The sequence below is a fragment of the Vanessa tameamea genome, chromosome 20 (assembly GCF_037043105.1).
Source record: "Vanessa tameamea isolate UH-Manoa-2023 chromosome 20, ilVanTame1 primary haplotype, whole genome shotgun sequence".
In the NCBI taxonomy this organism is placed as follows: Eukaryota; Metazoa; Arthropoda; class Insecta; order Lepidoptera; family Nymphalidae; genus Vanessa; species Vanessa tameamea.
In genome coordinates, this window is record NC_087328.1 from 6,558,254 (window position 1) to 6,582,829 (window position 24,576).

The 24,576-nt window shown below is 32.0% G+C and overlaps 1 protein-coding gene across 1 annotated transcript in view; it reads right to left on the minus strand.

Moving 5' to 3' along the window:
- Positions 1-24,576, minus strand: part of LOC113401575 (PAS domain-containing protein cky-1-like) — a 129,367-nt gene that overhangs the window by 99,315 nt on the left and 5,476 nt on the right. The window contains exon 2 of the mRNA XM_026641545.2: positions 12,923-13,041. Coding sequence (XP_026497330.1) covers positions 12,923-12,933 — 11 coding nt within the window. The 5' untranslated portion in view covers positions 12,934-13,041. The remainder of the gene's footprint in view (positions 1-12,922; positions 13,042-24,576) is intronic.

Genomic DNA, 24,576 nt, shown 5'->3' on the forward strand with positions numbered 1-24,576 from the left:
TGTACTACGTCATTAGTATGAAAAGGTCTAATAGGTCTTTTTATAACATATTTTGTTATTAAGTGTTAAACAATGACGACAAGCTCTAATTACAGCTGACATTGATGATGTGTGAGTTATTATCAAAAGGTAGCCTTGATATGTTAAAGTATATGTCATCAAATAGTCAAAACCACGCAACGACTTCGTCCTGCTAATTATAACAAAAATAAAATGTATTTAATAATTCAATCGCAGTACCTAATTGGTCCAGATTCTGTGATTTTGTTTCATGTTGTAGAGAAGAACGAGCATTCAATATAGATTCATAGTTTAAATAATTAGTATTAACCTATTTTAAAGAACGCCGAGTCGATTGTTCTGTACAAGTAAGTAGCATGCTAGTAAGCAGCCCGACGGCATGCTTTAAAGCAAGTCAGTATTTTTATTCTCTTAAAACTAATTTCGGCACTCATAATTATTAGTTAAAATTACACTAACTGATGCACTTTATTTCGTAATAGGAGTATGTCTAAAATATAAATATTGATGATTTTTAAGCTACAAGTGAAAGGTGTTAAGGATAAAACTAGCTACGGCCTCATATAATATTGGTATTATAAAATATAGTAAATGATCCGATCGTGAAACGGTATCTTTAAAATTAGGCTCTATTGAATAGAAATAAGGATCATGCTAATTGGAGAAATAAATCTTTGATGTATTTTGTCGGTTCCCATTAAAAATGATTGACATAAGCATCAAGCTTACATTTCGACGCATTAATTCTAACCGCAATAAATGCGTCAAGCAATCCACCGAATATATTTATTTGCGCTGTATCGGCGTTAGACAGAGATAGAGTTAAGACGAAGAAAAGTTTCTATTGCAAGTAAAAGAGACAAAAACATAAATAAATAAATACATTAATTTATTAAAATTTGACTGTACAGAGGAGATTCGTATACTATATGCCTTAGTCAATTAAAAGTCAACAGGTCTTCGTTTATACATACGTTTATACGTATGATAGAATACGAAGCGATATATTTATGAATTCACCAAAAATTACGTACAGAAGAAAAGAGTGCAATATATATATAATTAATTGGATGTATACTATATGTATTATAGTATATACAAAGTGCTGTAAAACTAACAAAAACAGAAGATAACGTTTTATAAATTTAAAAAAATAGCAATCATAGCGCTATATTGTACTATGATTCGAATGGAAGTTGACTCTAATATTTTTGACAAGAGTAATGAGGTAAAGGTCATAATACTTGTTAATGTATCAGGTCGCGGAACTAACGTAAGTGAAAACACTTAATATACTTCAACTGATAGTCGTGATACTTTACAGAGCATACATTTTTTAAAAAATTTATTATAAAATATTAAAAGTGAACGCGTAATATAGTAAAAATTTACCATTGGTTAAAAATACGTCGTTCTACGTTTAGTACATAGTTCAATTGGTTTTAAATATATTGTTCTTTACCGAAGGCAGGGCAATAAATCACCTAAAGGTAAGTAGTCGTTTCCGCTCGTATGTATTGGAACTGCAAAAGATTATTAAAGATCTCATTTACTGTTAATGCTTAGCCAACCAGGTGATCTTAGGACGTCGATGTTTTGATGTTTCGCGGTGAGTAACCGATAATCTGGTGATATAAATCCAGACGGATAGGTGACATATGACAAAAAATAATGATAAGAATCAATAGTTCTTTTTTTAAAACAATATTTAAATATAGGCCAGTATCATTTCGATTAAAAATGTACGTGCATAATAAAGCTAAGCGTAGGTCACTTCGATAAAATACATCATGTATCTCGGTCAACAAGATTGTTAAATGTAAACTTTTCATAAATATGTATACAAAACATCAATATGTATCTATTAGATTTGTCTTTGTAAAAACAAACAATTATACATTTAGAAAAACTTGAAACATTATTCAGTATTTTTATCTGATTCTGATATTCAATTATCTGTGCCAACAATGCAGTGTTCCATCCACATCGCAACAATCCAAGTTAGAAAATATATATTTTTTTATATAAAAAAATTGTTAAACATTTTCTCGTAACATTTTCCTTCACCACCAAGAACGAGTTGAATTATAAACACAATATAATTAAGAAATTCAGTGATGTTGTCCCGGGTTCGAATCCGCTTCTGTTAAGATTTATATGTGCAACTGGGCCATCTCAGCTCGGTTCCAATACGTTTTCTTATAACAAAACATTTTATTATAAATCAATATCCTTGATCAAGTAGGTACCTATTAGAGTTAATAATAATTTATTTCGCCATCATCCCACCGTTGCATCTGTAGATCTTCAATATATCACCTCGCACGCCGATATTAAAGTACTGCGAGGCTGCGTACCGGAACTTGATTTAATGTAGTCAATGTTATTGGATCCTGATTATTTATTACTAACAGCATTCGTGGGAAAGATCCACTAGCTAGTCAAGTAAAAGTATATTTGTGATCCTTATGTCGTTTGGAATAAGGTCGGAAATCGTCCAAACAATCGCTACTCTATTTGACCGAGGAGTTCGGATGTCACATACAAAATTGTATCAACGTATATGATTAATCAAACGAAAAAGGTTTATGGATGTTCCGGTTATAAATACTTCAGAAGTTAAATTAAATTATGCGTAAATATTTATTTTTAAATGTTCGTTGTGGTTATTGAACGAAGATTATTTCTGATCTGTCTCAATAACCTTTTAATATGAAATATTAAATATGAAATTGATTTATAGTTTTAAAGACTACCAGTAACAGGAAAAACGTACGATTTATTTCTATGACTTTGAAATTATAATATGAAAATAATCTAAGAACTTGCTTTAAAACAAAAATAATATTTATAAATTATAAAATAATTAAATTCGACTTTCTCTTTCTAAAATTTAATTTTAATGACGTCATTTGACATCTGGATCGATATCCCTTATATAAATTATTCTGCTGCAATACATCAAGACTTTGTATTGAAGTATTCCTATTTGAAAGATGTGTGAACTAGTGTAACTACAGGCACAAGGGACATAACATTTTAGAACTTATGATTGGCGGCTCAATATTTCTTGCAACGCGTATATCTATGGGCAACGATGACAGCTTATCATCAGGTGGTCCATTTACAGGTATGGCTTCTTAATCCAAATCTTAATTAATTAAAAAAAATATATACACGAGCAGAGTTTTTATATCACTCTCGTCACAACAAACGAATTTAAACGCGATCGGTAACCTCGATACTATTGAATATAAAACAATTGTACAAAAAGCTTCCATCATAATAGAAATGTATCTATCAATTAATTCCATGGTCCATAGGCATTGATTGATCAATCAATAAATACATAAATCCATTAAGTTAATACTTTGTTAATTGTTCATTTCTGCGGCTATCAGCCGGATGTACGTTTGATATATGTATGTGATTGTGACGTCTTAAGTAGAAATATTGTTGTTTTTTACGTTTGAACGGTTACCTAGAAGTAGAAGAGATTTAATACAATATGTTTTAATCTAGTTATTTATATATACAATATGGTTAAAATTTGATGTAGTCGTGTATTAGTAAACTTAGTCTCAATTCATGCTATAAATATATAAGTAAAGACAAAGTAATAATCTCTGTTTGAATTCGGATTACACTTCTGTGAAGGCGTGGCCATTTTGATTTTGTATAGCCCTAGTTGTCGCCCGCGGCGACACTCGCGTTTTTGGTGTTGGTCGTGAGGTATTAGGCAAAAAAATATATATGTCCTTCCTTGGAATTAAAGCTTGCTTGAAGTGGTTTGGCCGTGAAAGTGCAGCAACAAACACATACAGTCGGACATGGTTACTTTAGCATTTATAATAGTTCAGAAACGAATGAAAATAAAATCATAAATTCTAAAGTGAATATTATGTAATACTTTTAAACATTTCACAAATATCTAGAGGTTAAACAACCAGAATTGCGGACAGACATGATTTAAAGTATAACAATATCACAACCGGATATAGTATAGTTCAATACCAAGACCTTGACTTACGATACCGCCATTTCAATCGTACGATATATTTGACCCACTCCATCGTTTGCATAAGTTAAACCGAGAAAAAGGTGTGTTCGAAGGCATTTGAGATATCCCTTTCAGTATTTCAAGGTAAAAAAAAATAAATATCTTATTATGACTCTACTAATGTCAAAGTTATTTTGGGCGGATTAAATTTATTGTTCAAACTTCATAATTTTGGAATGGACATGAACAGATTAATGTATCTCGGAGTATCACAGTATTGAATTTATTATATATGATTTCATGGTTTTCATTAAAGAACAATAAATTAAGACAAAATAACTAAAGAACTAAAATATCTTTACTATCCTGTTTTCGGGGCGCATATAGTATATAATATATTATATACATGATGGACATTCAACACATAACACTAAGAAAGGATTTTTCAAAATTTATTTCCTAAAATGGTTAAATAGTAATCGTCACACAGTCAGTGGTTAGTAGAACGACTGCATCTTAACCGATGATTTCGGGTTCAAACCCAGGCAGGCACCACTGAATTTTCATGTGTTTAATTTGTGTTTATAATTCATCTCGTGCTCGGCGGTGAAGGAAAACATCGTGAGGAAACCTGCATGTGTCTAATTTCAACGATGCCACATGTGTAATCCACCAACCCGCATTGGAGCAACGTGGTGGAATAGGCCCTAAACCTCCTCCTCAAAGGGAGAGGAGGCCTTAGCCCAGCAGTGGGAAATTTACAAGCTGTAAATGTAATGTATGTACACAGTCAGCGTAGAGCTTATGATTTTTTTTTTTTAATGTGTTTATCGTTTGCGACGGAATAACAATATTTCATACGGACAATATTATTTGAATACTAAGAAAAAAAAAATCTTTAAATTATTTTGCCAAAGAAAGTCTTTACTTTTTATTTATTATACTTGTTGGTTTTCTTCAATTACACATCCTTTCGATAACCATAACTTTTGATATTTCAATTGTCGAGCTTCACGCGAAGACCTTTTTTTTAATCTTGAATTGGCTTTATATAATGTCGATAAAAACTATACTAAAATTCAAATGTTACCAATATTTAAAAAAGAGACGTGCTTTTAAATAATATTTATGGTAATTTAATAAGAGAATATAAATAAATTTATTTATTATTTCTTGTGACAAAAAGTATTCATATAAAAAATCTATCCGGGTATTAGTCATGGGTATTATTTTAATTATTCCTAATGAGTAAAGTATCCAGCACAATGGCTTGATTACGCGCAAGTATATTAACATATCGTTGTCAAAACATCCCGCTAGACTCTGTCAACTGGATGTCACTAATGTCAAGCTCAGAGATGACGATTGCTTATGTACAGACGCGTAAGAAAAGTGATCAGATGAATTAAAATGTTTTATTGATATTTTTATCTCCAACCCAATAAATTTTATACCCAAATCTCATTTCTAACAAAGCAATTTATTACTAGTATTTAGTTTATTTTGTCTATGTTTCATTAAACATAAATAATAAGTGCGCGACACACGGATCATTAAATTAAAGTATTACTAATACCAGTAACGAAAGAGTTTCGCGCCAAAATTCTTAGAGTGCATTCAATATAATAATCTAATATAATAATAGGATAATTGCAGTACTTAGAAGACATTAATCTCGTAATTGACACCGGTATTATTTATTATCCTTAAAGTAATTGACTATTTTAAAATGAGTGTGACATTTTAACTATCCTGAAGTTGCCTCCGATAGCAGCGCACAAAGTTCACGTTATCCACGTTCTGTAATGTCTTGACTCTGTTCTAACAACGTAAATATTATTTATACATAATATGTTCATATATTCAAATTGATGTTCGCTCATTTTTTTTGAGTACATGCATATTGGACTATTCAGTTAATTTGGCATCAATGTTATCAATTTAAACATATTACATACTCACTCTAAATATATATCTCGTAAATGTAACATATGTCAAGTTAATTTTTGTCTGACTTATTATAAACTAATTGTCGCCTGCAGTTTCGCAAACGTTTTAAGCGTTAGGCATAGAAAACCTATCCTAACCTACCCCTTCCTTGGGGTTCAAAATTGAAAATCTCATCAAATTCTGTTCAGCGTTTTGGTCATGAAAGAGTAACCGACAGACAGAGTTACTTTCACATTTATAAATTTAACTTAATTTTTAAATAGGCGCCTAATTTTTTGTGATTTCAAATAAATATACCTATTAAAGATATGTGTTGTTAATTAGACCCGTAACAAAACAAACCTGCGCTGATCGGCTTACGTCTATCTGAATCTGTCCACGTGCCTGTATCAAAAGCGGTATACTTATTTGTACCCGAGGTGTATGATTAATGGGCTGTGACGCAACAACGGGAAACGGGATTAATGAAGTGACATTCTTCCTACCTCGACTTATATACTTATTTTTTTATATTTCTAATAATTTATACATTTGAAAAAAACTACGATTGATCAGAGATTTATTTGTTATTTTATTAAAGTGATTGTGCTTCGTATGATAGGCACTTGGCTCCTTTTAATATAAGGAATAATAACTCTAAGCCTTAAGTTAAACGTAATATTTTAATAAACAGTAAATTAAATTTATTCGTATGCAAGGTATGTATATTTCCATAATATTCTGCGGGTATAAGATTCAAACTGGTCGGTTACTTTATATTATTAATGTAAAGAAATTCTATACAAAAATCTATGAAAGAAATCGTTTAATTTCATTATTCGTTTAAAGTTACGCAACAATAATATTAATAAAGTTCTAAAAAAATATATTCCAACCGTTATTTTGTACATTTTCGATAATGGTTGTCGTAGCATAATTTCGGAACGCTTCGTAAAGCAGTTCGCTTTTTAGCCGACTACCATAAAAGCAAGTCATGTCTATCCTAATATAAATAGCTGGCATCCGTCGAAAACGAATAAAGTTATCCATCCAGTAAATAAATATTCCCATTTTTTTTTTATTTAACCAATATGATATAAAGCGAACTTTGTTACATTGAATGATATACTCTTTCGGTGTAATGTTTTTAAGTAACTTTTGATTCGCATAAGTATCAAATTAAGAAAGAAAAATGAATACCAAAGATTTAAGCTGTAAACTATAAATCACTATCTTACTTTATAAATTAAAAATGTTTTTTTGGATATTTTTAATTTACTTGTGACGATAGTTCAACTAATTATAGCAAGCACTGTGCACCAGACCTTACAACCGTAATGGTCTTACGCGCATTACGTTATTTTGAGTGGTTTGTAGTGAACAAAAAATCAAGACAATTTGAGTTATGCGTGGAGCATTCACGGGCCCTCGATAAATCAACGAGGAATGTTAGCTTATAAAATAATGAATATAATAAGACAGAATTTGAAACGCATTGAAATTTAGTAATGAATCTTTATACAAATAATTTGTATTTAATATTAGTTCAATCCGGATCAATCTGGAAAATTCTGATTTACTCAAATAGTATTCGACTTTTAAACTTTCTTGTATTGAAACGTTATGCACAAAGCAACCGCTGTTAGGGAATCCTAAGAAAGTCTACACGCATTTTCAGAAATATTGACACATGACGCCATTCGATATGATGCGTAAGGCAAATAATTTCTGATTTACAAATGATTTGGCTGTTATATAGGGAATACAAACATAGAATCTAATTTTGCAAACATTACACAAAAATCAAAGTATTTTAATAACATATTTTTAACTTATAAACAAATTATTTATTATTTGGTAACTGTTAACTAAAGCTTTTAACAATGCCTTCAATATTGTACATAAAACAAATAGTAAAAGTTAACAATGATCTTTTATTAAAACAGTTTTTTTGTATTATATTATACAATACTAGTTCAATGCAGATTAATCTGGTTAGTAGTTGGGTTGTTTCAAGTCACATAGCTTATCTGCTCAATATTTGAATACTGACATAGTCTTTCGGTAACGGGGTAACGGCTAAACCACGGTAATATATATCGTAATTCCAATGATTATATTTTCAATATGTATGTAATTTCTTTCATGTTTTAATCTATACTCATATTATAAATGTGAAAGTAACTCTGTCTGTCTGTCTGTCTGTCTGTCGCTCTTTCACTGCCAAACCAACGACCGAATTTGGCGAAATTTCGTATGAAGCAAACTTGAACTCCAAGGAAGGACATAGGCTACTTTTTTGCCTAACACATGACTACAAACCCCTAAAAAGCGAAGCCGCGGGCAACTACTAGTCATTGGTAAACAAATATTATTAACCGGTCTTATCTAAGGTAATTGACATTCTCAATGGATTATCTCTAGGTATATGATGATGATGAGATGAAAGTACTCTATAATTGATACTTCATACATCGATATTTGGTTAAATAGATAATATTTACACAAAGTATATGAAATGTACTTATGAATATAATTTTAAATTCTACGTTTTTTAAATTTATATTAACAAGCAAATTTCACACGATATGAATCAGTCACGATCGGCGCCAAAATGATAATGTTTAAATGACTTATGCAAACAAATTAAGATATATTTCTTTGAATTATTTATATTCAAAAGTCCGGAATGCATTAGTGGCATGTTAATGTGTAAATATGATTAAAAAATAATAATTGTGTGAGGTAAAATGTGTAAGAAAATTGTTATTTTTAAAAATATTTTGTAAAGAACAAAATGCAAGCGAATTATGGTGAGTCTATATAAAACATTTTTTATTTTTATAATTAAAATTTATACGTAAACGCCCAATGAGCTACGTATTGATAGGTGGTTACTGCTTAAAGCTATTAGTACAGCAAAAAAAATATTAACAATACTTTACATTGCCAATGCCGACATTGCAAACTTCATCTCAGAAGGTCCGGGGGTCGACGCACCTCTCGTGGGTTGGGAACTGCCACAGATATTGTGGATAAACGGGATACCAGGATGCGGAAAGACGACTCACATTGTCAGGAATTTCCATGAGGACAAAGAAGTGGTAGTCACCTCCACAATCGAAGCCGCCAAAGACCTGAAAGAACAACTTACACACCGATTTGGCGAAAAAGCTAAATCAAGGGTACGAACTATGGCATCCGTGCTAGTGAACGGGTTCAACGAGAGCATAAAATGTAACCGTGTTTCGGTCGACGAAGCCCTCATGAACCACTTCGGAGCCATAGTAATGGCGGCACAGCTGTCCGGAGCTAGCGAGGTGGTCCTCATCGGAGATATCAACCAGTTGCCTTATATCGACAGAGAAAATCTTTTCGAAATAAGGTACTGCCGACCAAGCCTGACAACAAACATCACCCGTGAGTTATCCTGTACGCACCGAAATCCCCTGGACGTTACATACGCCATTAGCGAGGTCTACCGTAACATCTACGCTGCAAGCCCCATCGTCCACTCCTTCAAAATGGAGAGATTCTCTGACGCCAACATACCATCCGACCGAACCAAAACCCTATATCTGGCCCATACGCAGGAGGAAAAGAAACACCTGATGGACCAGGGATACGGAAAAGGTGAAGGGTCAAGCATCATGACCATCCACGAATCTCAGGGACAGACCTACGGCGACGTTATCATAGTCCAGTCGAAGAATGTGAGGCTCCGTATACACGAAAGTGTTCCTCACGCAGCTGTGGCAATCACTAACACCTGTGTCTATTACACGGACGATGGTAGCGACGCTATCGGCAGATTCATCGGCCGAGCGGTGGGTGTTTCAGAAAAGACCATCCTAGAGCACAGCCTCAAGACACCTATACATACACGTGACATCAGAGTCGCCGAGGCTGTACTCTCTCTGATCGAGCACGGAGCAGGGCCCGCTGGATTGCAGTAATTAGAATAAAAAAAAAAACTACTATATACAGTAATTTTATATATTATCATATATTATTTATGATGGATTATTTATATATTATTATAAATTGAAAAAAAATGTCAGTGTGGGCCACGTCTTCCAAGAAGACGACAAGCTGGAAGTCCAGCGAAGATCTGCTGATGTTCAGTAAAAATATAAAATAACGCCAAAATTTATAAAAATAAAATGTAAAAAAAGGCCGTGGATGTTGTAAATTAAATAAATAAAAAAAAACATTGCAAACTTATATTGTATCTCCCTTGTGTCTGTACTAACGCTGGCACTCACTTTTCAAACCAGAGCACATCAATACACATTATAAGTATTGTTATTTAGCGATAGAATATGTCATGACTACGCTGTAACTGATAATACAGTTTGTCTCCTTGTAGAAACAAGGAAAGTATGACAGCTAATATGATATTGTATCAATCATGTAACGACCTCCGTGGTCGTAGTGTGTACACCGCTTTTCATTGGTCCACGCCTCTCCGAGGTCCCGTGTTCGAATCCTGACCCAGTCGATGTAGAAAAAGTTCATTAGTTTTCTATATTATTATGGGTCTGGGTGTTTGTGGTACCATCGTTACTTCTGATTTTCCATAACACAAGTGCTTTGGTACTTACATTAGCATCAGAGTATTGTATGTGATGTTGTCCAATATTTGATTATTTAAAAAAAAAAAAAAAAAGTTATACCAGTTTACTAGAATCCAATATACTTTATAAGTTGGTCTCGTTAAAAAACACTTCCACATTTTTTTCTTTTACAATGATAAAAATCCTTGTTGTTATTTAAGCTTTAAAGGCATACAAACTAACATAAATTTATACATAGTCATAAATTTATCTCAAAGATATATAGAAATCCATTTTTGGTACGAATGAAAATGCTTATTAAAAATATATCATTAGCAATATACGAATAGTTTTCATATACAACAGTTCATGGTGATACTTCAAGTTAGCACTTCCTACGTCACACACTCAAATATAGCCAGTCTGTGTAAAACGTCATTATTTAGCACAGTTAACGTATTTAATAATACTACGTACATAACTACCGAATAAAAACGATGGATTGGTATTTTAGTACCGACTCTATACCTACTTAATATTATTTTTTGGTTAAAAGGCGTCATAAACTTTTTCTCATAATGTATTGCAACACAAAAACGGTATTATTCATAATGAAATATGATACAACATCACATACATTACTCTGATCCCAATGTAAGTAGCTAAAGCACTTGTGTTATGGAAAATCAAAAGTAACGACGGTCCCACATACACCCAGATCCAAGACAATATAGAAAAGTAATGAACTTTTTCTACATCGACTCGGCCAGGAATCTAATCCGGGATTTCGGAGTGCGTACCCATGAAAACCGGTGTACACACTACTCGACCACGGAGGTCGTCAAAAATATCAATTAAGATTAGTCGATATTTCTACGAAAATAAAACATGACTATTATTATATTATTAATAGTGACGTATTTAAAAGCCAAAATGAGTAGGTCACTTCTTTGGATCAGGTTTAAATGTATCAAGTAAACGTCGAGACATTTTTAAGTATTATGACACTATTTCGCGTCTAAACATTTCGTCATAATTATCATGTACGTGAGGTGTCAATTCAATTTATTCGGTTTAAATTCTAACGGTTGCTGATACGTCGTTATACTACGGAAATATCAATTTACGAATGTTAGATATATAATTTAATTATCATATTTTTTGTTAATAATACAATGAGACATTTACCCGGATTTCTGAGAAATATAATTTATTTTACGTTAAAACTACAGCCTAGTGTCTTCGTAGTATGTCTTAAAATAAGTAGGTGCTATAAAATGTACATAATATATTAGTTACTTAATAACACCGCTAATATATTTAAGAAATATTAAACGTACTTATTTGCGTGTGACGTCATTATAGCACGTATTAATTGTGAGAGTATACATAGAATCACCGTCTGAGACGAGTACCGTCACTTGTTAACACAATGTCATGTTACAAGTATCTTTAACATTGTAAGAAAATTTAGTAAGTCACTTTTCACTTACTTTCGATTGCTTTCATTTGTGTGAAGATACTGTTAAGTCGGTAGGATGATTGGGGTTCCAGCCGGCCAGATAAATTCCTTAATGGATAAGAACAAGTCCATCGATTTAGAACTCGTTTTAATTATCTCAGTAAGTTCTTTGGTAGTATAATATATTGTTACTCAACAATAAAACGGTTTTGTATTCTGCTCACTAAATATGACAGTAAACATTTAACTTTCATAGCTGTTTTTATACGTAACATTAATATCTGAGTTTGCTTCGTGCCCATTTCGTAATGTTATAAAAAAATTGTCTTCGAAATAGTAATTGAATTTAAAATGCTAACGTGCGCTTCTTGTAATTAGTAGTCTAGATATAATAATGATTTTAATTGGTGCCAGGGCTTTGTGCAAGCCCGTACCTAGGTACCTAGGTACCACCCACTCATCAGATAGTCTACCGCCAAACAGCAACAGTAAATAACAATTTAACTGTAACTGTTCCTTGATATTAGAAATTGAAACTCTTGATAAAATTCCGTGCAATTATATTCAATATAATTCACAGATTACGGATTGTCCAAAAATCCGACGCTATTTAAATTTGAAATACCTAAAAATCAATGTATACTTTTTCAATTCTGTTCTAAGTGTCGATGAAAACATTTATACCCACAATTATATAAATATGTCTACGTAACTTAAACTTGTCACGATCCGAATAGCATTCCCTACGCCTTCAGAGTAATTACAAGTTCCTTTCAGATTTAAATAAGCCTAGATGTAAAGTACATTCAAGTTTATCAGAAGGCATTATTTCATAGGCCTACTGATATCTTGTATTCCAAGCTTTTGTCATATAAATGAACATTAAAATATTTTTCCTAATATTATTCAATGAAAATTTTTTTACGATTAAGGTTTTATAAATTTAAGACAAACCTTGTGAACATGATGATGAGGCAATTGTGACTGTGGCACGCTCTGAGTGGCGTCCCCTCGCGCCTCCACAGTTGTCATAATTAGCGCGCGACCCCCTCCAGTTAGCCACGCTGTAACACCTATAATAAAAATGTACATTAATAATTACTGAATAATATAAAAAAGAAAAACTGTATTTCTAAACCTCATATATACATATATATGAATGACATGAAAACATACATATACTATATGTGTATATGTTGTGCTTAGTCATAATATAGGCTAATATGATGACATCGTTTATCTTCTATAACAATTGTCATAAAATATATTTGAATTTAAATTTATATAAATTAATGTTTTTTTTTTATATTTTTATACTCGTGATACGAATGATGTTCTTCTGGCCCCTTTTAATCTAAATGGCTAGTCTCAGACTAGCGGAGTGATTACACAAATGTGTGGTCCAACACACTATTGTTTCATAGTGCGATATACCGTAAGAGTGATCAAACACTGGCCCAATGGCTGTATGGCCTTCTCGACGCACTAGAGTGTGGCACTGCCAACTTCCTAACTACGTGGACACAAAATGAACATCAGGTGAGCGGGTACAATCAATATATCTAATAAATATAGTTATATAATCATTAATTAAAATCATAGTTAATATCAGCAACATTTATAACCAGCAACTTCCAACCACCAATAATAAACGCGATGTATTTTATGCCCCTACAAACACAATATAAACATCTCATTGGTCATCCCATATATGGCAGGTGATAAATATTCGAATCAAGTATTACTAAAGATAGTATGCTAAAAATGTATCAAAACACCTCATAATTGCACCAAAGCCAATCCGATGTAAGCGTTCCGTAATTCTCCTGAAAAGGTAATGGGCGGAGCTATTGTTGCTACTTATTTGGTAACACAAATAACTGTTTAAGATTTTTTTTTGTTACGACTTGAAAAACGCTTGACTTTAAAATTTTTATTTTTTGTACTGGTAACACAGGCATGTATTGTATACGCGTTTATATGAAATGAACTTTGATTATATTATTATGTTATCATTTTAATATAAAATGTATAATTGTGCGCTGTTGGAGTAAATTGATTTTTTTTTAAAAGTAGAACAACTTTTATAATATTTAATTTAAAAAAAGAAGTTATAAAATAAGTTACCTATAGATATTGATATATAAATGAAGTTGTCAATTACAATTTTTTATTTAATGAAATTTATTTTACAAGTTTTAATGTCGTATTATTTAATTATACGTTTTCGAGACCAATCACTTGCGAGCCTGCGTAGATTAATGTTATTTAAATGGGCGTTCACCTGACATAGAAACAAATCAGAAATCAGTATTTATCATATTTTATCTCTACAGCGACATTAACGAGTATGTTAAATTGTGACGAAATTATATATTTTAAGGAAATAGAAAACATTAACATATTTCCCGTTAATGTCCAATAAAAAATTGTTATCATATTTTGTACGTCGATATCCAAATAAAATTTATTGAAAGAATTAATGTGCCGTGACATGTTTATCTTTTTCTATTGTTTTGATGTGCTTTATTTTTTACGTGCCTGATATTTTTATATCCAGACAAGATCACACTTTGTCATAACGTATAATACTATATATATATATATGTAATATACATATGTATAGTAACATACACATGATGGAAGAGTTTATTTCTTATGACATCTGTCACAAAATATATTTGATTTTAAATTTATGATTACTTTTATATCTGTATACTCATGAAACGAATGACGTTCTTTCGGCTTTTGATCTAGATGGCCACTCTCAGACTAGCTGTTTATTGTATAATACTATACATAAATGTAAAATGTATAGTACCTATTATATACAAACAGCTTTTAGCTTTAAATGTTCCAAGCTGTGATATCTCATCAGACCAGTTGGATCAAACCCACAATCGTGGGCTTATATCTCAAAACATCACTAAGTTTGCTCAATTTGTTCTTGTAATGACTTATGGATGAAAAAAAAAATACTTAAGGAAACCTTCATAAGTCTGCCCCAAGTCACAATCCATCAAGCCGCACTAGAAACCTTCCAGCACCATACCTATGGTGCATACATATTAAGAATTATTTTAGAGGAGGCCTGCCTTTGCCCAGCCTTGAGAAGTTTTTAGATATATTAATAGATATTTTGAATATACACGATATAAAAATGTAAAATAAATTACTCCAATTTATACATGTGTTTTATGAGTTAGAATGAGAGGGTGTGACAGTAAAATGTATTAATTATTACACTACGTTTAAATGCATTTCTCTTTCGTTAGGAATGTTTATCGTATTAAGATAAAAGTACAAATTACTGTTTTCACCGGCTCAATAATTTCGGGCCGCAGTGCACTAAGGGCGTGCATTTAAAATGATTACAACCATTTTGGTCCGGTGATTGGACACATTTTAGTGTATAATTTTTTATACTATTATTTGTAAAAACGTCTTGTAACGAGTTGGTAATCGTTTCGCTTATAAATTGTTTAACGTTACTTTAAATATAATTATATTTCATTTTAAAGTTTTAAATAAGAATTTTGTCATTAATTTTAAGAATCAAAAGCAAAAAAAGTTCGTCATTCAAATTCTGTTCTAATAACAAATCGGAAAGTTAACTATTAATTTTGACCCTTTTTTCCATAATTCGTTAGTTCGTCTATGTAGCTTTGGATAGTGGTCATACATAGATATATATATCGGCTCGATATTATAGGGAATTTGAACTACTGCAGATCTATAAAAAAAAAAAATAATTTATAGCTTGGATTTAGAAAATTAAAAGTGTTCAGTCCCGGGCTACGTAAAGTACGTGAAGCTCCGCTGTCTTTATGCACTACGGCTGTATAATACAATTTACTTTTTATTAAAATAAAAATAAACTTTTTTAGGTAACCGCTTTGAAGCACTTGCCAATCGTTATTTTACAAGTCTATTAAATTGTACCTAAAAGAACCGACGAAATACTTGCACTTATTCTGCTTCGTAAATCATTTACACGTATTAAAATTGTAGCTACATTATTTATATTGAAAGTCGTATTATTTTTGACGACTTAAGATTTCTATCAGAGTTATTGATTACCACCAAGTGTACGTTTGTATATCTGTTTGTCGATTACTTAAAACAAAAGTTAATAACGCATTCGTAAATATTGAACTCGAACATTGAAACGTATGCCTTATATAATTCCATGGTTATATACGTTTTCCTAAAGCAACGCCCCAGGCTACAACTAGCTATAATTAAAAAAAACTTTACCACGTGATATGCATAATAGAATTTATCGAAGTGTCTGAGTAATTTATTGAGTTTAAGTTGCCAGGCGCACCTTAGTGTAATAGGAATATACAATTTCTCTAACTGTTATTTAAAATTTCGTATCTGATATTAAATATGATAAATTACCTGCACATTATTTAACTCACACAGACGTAATCATATCAAAATCGGTGTAACGTTTTAACACACTTTCCTTGATCTCAGGTAGGAAGTTAAGACTGTTTAGAAAGATCATATCAATTATAATTTTCTATAACAGGATGGGGGTAATAAAGGCTAATTGGTAAAGCTATTTAAGCGTGATACTTATTACTGAGTAAGAAGTCATATCTTGTTATCGGTATGTCCAGGTAGGTACCACCCACTCATCAGATATTCTACCGCCAAACAACAGTAATGTTGTGTTCCGTTTTGGAGGGTGAGTGAGCCAGTGTGACAGGCACAAGGGATATACCATCATAGTTCACCAGGTTGGTGGCGCATTCACGATGTAAGGAGTGGTTAATATTTCTTACCAACAACACATGCACTGACCGAAGAAGCACCGCCCTTTTTCATTTTTATATATTTAGTTTGTGAAAACTAAATGTGTTGAATGATACTCTTTTCAATGGATTAATTCAATCCATCAACATACATTGGAGCCACAGAGTGCCAATTCAAAATTTATATCACGTTATATAAAACTGTTGTACCCTTGTCATATTTAAACTATACGATAGATATATGTTACATTACAAAAAGAGTAATTACGATATATATATTTTTTTAAATTGCAGCTATAAGAGTGTGATTCCATTGAGCTAGAAATTGTAAGCGAATTCTGTATTTGCAAACTTTCGGCCTAAAAGTACGAAACATAATTCGATTCATAATCGTATAATGTTGAAATTGAATCTATTATTGAAAACTAATTTTATAAGTGACACCAATTCAAAAGGCATGAAGTATCTACGGCGAGCAATAAATCACAACTAAGAACCGACTTTCAGTAACTCAAATATCAATAATCCATATTAGGTTTCGCTTTGAATCAGAAGTCGTTTTGAGAAAAGTAAAGCGCTTTAAAGCTTAGTCGACATTTGCTTACAAAGACTACATGTAATATATGACATGTGCATGTACATACAAATGTATATGCAAATACTAATACAAGCTGCTTGATTCCGAGACCCCTGGCTGGATAGACACGCTTACAGCTCAACAAAAATGCAGCAACGACTAAGCGCTACTAAAGAAACAATATGAGAAACAGTAGATTCTGAATCCTAGCCACTTATAAATCGAATAAAACAAGCCGATATTGTATTATGGAGATCACCTATACGTTTCCCACTCGCAGGTCCCAGCTAAGTCAGAGCGGGATAGAGCTACCGGTTGAAATGTCGTAGGTCATTAGGTTCTTACCATGTAGGGTTCGCAATATGCCAATATGGAGGCAACCGTGACTTTTATAGTTTGGTCGGTTCGAACAATAGATTCGAGTTGCGTCGATGACCTGCACTGTACGGTCTTAGATGACATTGATAAGAAAACAGCAAGTGGATAAATTAATTGTGTGATTATTTCAACTTATTGAATCGTTTGTGTATGCAAATTGCTTGAAGGTCCATGTTCGTAGCGCTAGATAGCGCTGTGGGTTGATAGCAGCATGAATCGAAATTATGATATACAAGGGTAATAATTAGCTGAATTGCGTTAACTCACCGATAAAACTAAATGGGCTTAGACGTGCTAAGTGCATGCTTTCAACTCGTTTTATTACGAAATCATTATGAATATAATCTTGAATTTTCGATCGAATTGTATACAACGCTTTTAATATGTGTAACTAGCTTTTTCTTAGATATCAGAAACTTACTTTAATCCCCGTACCTTAAAAAAAAACTTCTTTATATGAGTACTTCATTCTCCCTCAATAAGTCGGTCTGCGGTCCTCGAAAACAAATCGAAACTCTAAGACGCCATCAAAAGTTTTCGTCGTTTATGTCATATTTCCCATACATTCGTTGAATTAATCAAAACCTATCTTGTAGAACAAGTATAGGAAAAATCTGAAAACCCCTAAATCTTTCAGTATAGTGCGGTGGTGCGGAACCCACAGTGCACGACACCGACTCATACTTGCAGGATTTTTTTTTATTACTATGCTCATTCTATATTCAAATACTTACGGTCTATTTCATATGTACACAGCACTATAATAATAACTATATAAACGGAAAAAATTCATGAGCCTTAAAAAATATTGATAATTTCTTACGACGTATCATTCATTCTAAGTCTAACTACTCAAGACCAAAGTAACTGTTAACTGTGAACATGCTCCCGTGGGCCGTTTTCAACCCAATAAATGACACAAAACTACTTACCTAGATCATGAAAAAACCATCTAAAAATACAAGGAACAGTGAACATATCATTCAAAATTTAATTATTTAATGAAATTCTATTAAACATTTACATGACATGCATAAATATCAAACTCAAATCTCTGTTGGTACATAAACTACTCGACATTTCTATAGTCTACACGAGACTTAAAAGATTCCAAATCTCGGTCGTAAAGGTCACTGAACTATCACAATGTTACCATTTAAACGAAATTGTAAAGCACCGAAATTAATAACCGTATAGAAAACACAGGTTTGTCATCTAAAGGTAATCGGAACGTCGATTCAAATTATGATAAGGAGTGCATTAGTTCTGGTAGGGCGTAATGGCTAACAATTAGGGTAAGAGCTACGAAAATTTGGATGCGGTATCTCGAAATATTTTCATCCATATTATATATTTTTAAACTGAAGATTTGCTCTACTTGCGATTCTTTGTATTAGTTAGTATGAATTAATTAGTAACTTTCCTTTTGAAATAACAATGTAAGATACTTTAGAGTATGAGTATAACGCTAAGATATATCCAATCCAGTTTATAGTGTTCTCATAAGATTTTATACAGATATGTAATATATATTTTAATTTAAACGAATAGCGTACTGTTGAATATTTTTTATTAAAACATAGTAAACACATATCCATTCGTCATACTATTTGTTTCTTAGGTTAGTGGTAAATTCTAAATCGAGCAACATATTAAAGTACAGTACGATAATCTTATTTTTTTTTAAATGTTAGCCTACAAATGTGTCTCTGTTTAAAGGAATATTTACTAATTTACCTTTCAGGAACGAATGGCCTTATAACTTATATAGTGAATATAAGTCCAAACAAACGCTTTTCTATTTTAATAATAAACTTAAAACTTTACAATTGATCTGATATTTAACGTCAAATGAGATATTGTGAGGTATCATGTGACGACACAAATTATTGGCAGGTTCATATTTAATTTTAAAAACCGGTATAAGGCATTGTCATTTAGTGTTTACCGTGTTAGGGCTTTCAGTGGGTTCGTGGTAGCATCCGTCATCAGGTCAACGGGTATTCTACCGCGAAGCAGCAGTTCTGTGTTACAGTTTGACACACGATTGAGCCAATGTAACTAAGACAGAAGGGACATAAAATCTTAGACTCGTGCATTATTGGTGTAAAAGTCAAGTGGAAGTTCTAGTATTTAAAAATTATGTTCGAACAATGGAACTCAGATACATACGTATATTAACTCTAAAAAGAATATAATTTTATTTTGGGCAGTTATATAGAAACCAAGACTGATTAGGAACTTAAATTAAACTTAAAGCCTGCAGTTCTGGTTGAAAATGGAATAATATATATTTCGACAATAAACTCATTATTAAACAGACTTATAAATTCAAGTTTTTAATAGTAAGTGACGTAATAGTTTATATAAAACAATTTTTTTATAAAATAAGTGTATGTAATCATATAAAATGAAATATATAAAGTTCTCTACAATAAGCACCTGTATATTGTATAATAAATGTCGCCAGGCTTGTAGCGATACATTATTTTACATATCTTAACCTATGAAGTTCGAATCTATAATGCTACTCAATGCATTTTATTTGTAAGTTGTTGAGACTAGGTAAGCTTGTAATTATCTTTAGTTAATTCGACAAAATGAATGAGCCGCGGCTTAGTTAATAGAACACATCGTAACTAAGCAACGCGATTCAAATCCAGCGAGCACAACACATTTGATTGGCTTAAATTATATTTATGTATTAATCTTGTACTCAATGTCATAATATATGTCTCCATGCAACACCCTGTAACACCCCTCATAGGTATTGATGAAATCATTAATACTAATCTGAAATTAAATGCAGCAGTATTTTAAAAATAACCACCTGGAACATGACCTTTTAAAAACACATTAACACAGGCTTTCAACAAAGCACCCAGCCTTGTTAAACAAAGACCACCTGCCAACCCTCCTGGTTGCTAAGTGATTGCTAATGAAACCTCTCGCACCCCGTCCTGTCCTTGCTTTGAGTGCTAATGAGAAAAAATGCGGGGTAAATATTTATGAGTATTGGTACATCACCCGTTTGTATTTTCGGAGGTTAACGGAAAATTAGTGTACATGTCTATGTAAGCGTCTGCTTACCCGCTTTGTTGGGTGAAAAATTATTAATTTAATTTATAAGTAGTTGTTCTTAGCCATATATTTACTCTATGCTAAGTTTAATTTGTTTATGTCCAGATTGTCTAGGAGCTGTGATGGTTTAGTGAATAGAAAACGGATTTTAACCGGAGGTCGCAGGTTCGATCGATACACAAATGATTTTCAAATATTCATGTATTTAATTTGTTTTATAATCTTACTAGCTGTTACCCGCGGCTTTGCCCGCGTAGAATATGAATATATTTACAAATTAGCTTAAAATGATACGTTCATGTAAGACCTCTTTGTATACCACATTGGTGTGTATTTCAGCCCTTAGGGTAGAATATCTAGAAACGCTTAAATGCGAATCAACTCATTTTTAATTGGTAGCCCAAAATAAAATTTCGAACTTCTAACTTCAAAATGACAGACTTCCAGACTAACCTGAATACGAAATGTTAACACCAATTTTTCCCTTTAGGCCTAAAATATCAAGAAACGCTTAAATACGTCTTTACTCATTTTTAATCAGTAGCTCAAAAATAAAGTTTCATGCTTCTAACTTCAAAAATGACGGTCTTCCAAACTATCCTATATACGAAATGTCAAACTCTATTTCTCACCTTTGGCGTTAAATATCCAGAAACTCTATTTCTCCCCTTAGGCGTAAAATATCCAGAAACGCTTAAATACGTATCTACTGATTTTTAATCAGTAGCCCAAATAGAAAGTTTCCTACTTCTAACTTCAAAAATGACGGTCTTCCAGACTATCCTATATAAATACGAAATGTCAACTCAATTTCTCTCCTTAGGCGTAAAATATCAAAAACGCTTAAATGCGAATCAACTCATTTTTAATCGGTAGCCCGAAAATAAAATTTCATGCTTCTAACTTAAAAATGTCGGACTTCGAGACTAACCTGTATACGGAATGTTAACCCTATTTCTCCCCTTAAGCGTAAAATATCCAGAAACGCTTAAATAGGTATCTACTCATTTTTAACCAGTATCCCAAAAAACAGTTTTTTATTTATAAAATGACGGCCTTCCATAAAAACTTTCATCCCTTATTTCACCCCCTCAGAGGTAGAATATCAAGAAACGCCTAAATACGTATCTACTCATTTTTAATCAGTAGTCCATAAATAAAGTTACATGCTTTTAACTTAAAAAATGACGGATTTCCAGGCTAATCTATATAAAAAATGTCCTACCCCTATTAAACCCCTTAGAGGTAGAATATCTAGAAACACTTAAATACGTATATAATCATTTTTAATCAGTATCCCAAAAATAAAGTTTCATATATTTAGCTTAAAAAATGACGACTTCCATAAAAACTTTCAATCCTTATTTCACCCCCTTAGTGGTAGAATATCAAAAAACACTTAAATACGTATTTACTCATTTTTAATCAGTATCCCAAAAATAAAGTTTCATGTTTGTTACTAAAAAAATGACTGACTCCCACAAAAACTTTCAACCCTTATTTCACCCCTTTAATGGTAGATTATCTAGAAACGCTTAAATACGTATCTACTCATTTTTGATCAGTATCCCTAAAATAAAGTTTCATGTTTCTATATTAAAAATGACGGACTTCTATACAAACTTTCAACCCTTATATCACTCCCGTAGTGGTAGAATATGCAGAAACACTTAAATAAGTATCTACTCCTTTTTAATCAGTATCCCAAAAATAAAGTTTCATGTTTCTAACTTAAAAAAATCCATACGAACGTTCAACTCCTATTTCACCCATATAGGGGTTGAATATCCAAAATTCCCTCCTGAGTGGATGTCATGATATGTTATTTTATAAGTTTACAGCCTAAAATATAAGTTTTATGCTTCTAGTTCTAAAAATTCTAAACATGACAATACTTTCAACAACTTACAACCTTTCATCCCCCTTTTCAACCGACAGACAGACAGAGTTACTTTCGCATTTATAATATTAGTACGGAAGTATGGACTGTTATTTCCCTCGCTAGAGAGCTCCGATAATAACCGCGTCCGATCGCTGCTAAATTCAAAGTGCTATAGGGAGAACCGCGGCCTCCGACGCGCTATTTATAGGCACGCTCCCGCTGCCCCGGCCGGCCGGTACCACCGCAAACGCTACGGTCCGCAATTTTTAAATCTGTAATATCTTCGAAAATATTCATTTAAATCATATGCTGTAAAGAGCCTTATAGATCAATGTTAAATCAAAGGGCCATATTAATATATATTGAATGCACAATTTATTTAAAGTATTTAATTGGATAAGGATTAAAGCTATATTGCTTAAAATCGCTTCGAAAATAAGCCATTATTTCTCGTAAAATTAAACGATAAAAAAATGTTTATTGTGGGTTATCTTTAAGAGATAGACATATACCATCCTGGACTTTTTTGTAGACATTTTTGAGGTGTACAATTCTGTAGTACAATAGTTTGATCTATCTAGTAGGGTTCAGCCAGCGTTTACAATGTAAGCGCAAAAAATGTATAAATATACGACATCAAATTAGAAACTTTTAAAATGATCAGTGTTACTTACCTATATTGTCTATGTATTATGTATGTGTATTATACAAAAACCTTCCTCTCGAATCACTTTATCTATTAAAAAACCGTATCAAAATCCGTTGCGTAGTTTTAAAGATTTAAGCATACAAAGGGACATAGGGACAGAGAAAGCGACTTTGTTTTATACTATGTAAAGAAGATGCTTGGTGGTTCTAAAAAAAACAGATAAATCCTGCATGTATGGGATGAAATTCTGTCACAGTCAAAACATATTTCTTAAAAATTTATTCAATCAAGAAGGGTTACACTTGCTTCTTGATTGGCAAAATCGTACTTTTGTACAGAATCGGATAATGTTGTTTCTAAAAATTAGCCAATACCTGTTAACAATGTTTGTAAAATGTATGACTATTTTATATCAATAGTTTTTCATTATTGTTGCATTGATTCATTATAATTAAACCAATTTTACAACGCTTTTAAAACGTCTAAAGCAAATGTCCGCAGGTAACGCGGCTCACTTGATTTTAAATATTATTCAAAAGGCACAGTTTTCTCCTGTGTTACAATAACGTATTAAAAGTTAGATAATTCATTAAATTTATAACAAATAAAAATAAACAAATTTGCACATAAATCTTAACAAAAATCAAATGTATTAAAAAAAAGCATAAAATAGAATAAAATATACGCAACTAGGTTAAGAAACAATATGTATAATAAACTATACGTAAGGGCTAGAAGGTCAAAGAACTTTAACATTTATGAATCATAATGCGGAACTAGATTTAATAAATGCTAATAACGCAGATACATCCAAAATCATTAGTCAGTATTCTATTTAAAGTTGCACACAAGATGATGGCATTCAATGAAATGACATAAATCTGTGTCGGAACTGAATCCAGGACCTGGTAATATTTTTCCCATGCATCGATAAACATACACGATGATCTAATCGTTCAGAGATCGCGATTACAATAATTTATGGGTCAACGTAATGGAGCTTAGGTTTTCTCATTACTGATACCCATTTACTAAGATTTTATCTAAATGTACTGTTAAAAGTTTTTAAATATAAATTTTATAATAAATAACTACGTATGTAAGAAGTCGCATAAATTTATTATTTATTAACTCCGTAATAAACAATACGACATCACAGGACGTTAACTATTCGCATAAACTAAGATCCACTTCCTTTTTAAATAGTACTTATTTTTATTTTTTTTAAAGCATTAATCATTGATTATAAGATGCCTTACAAATAATCTATGTATTTAC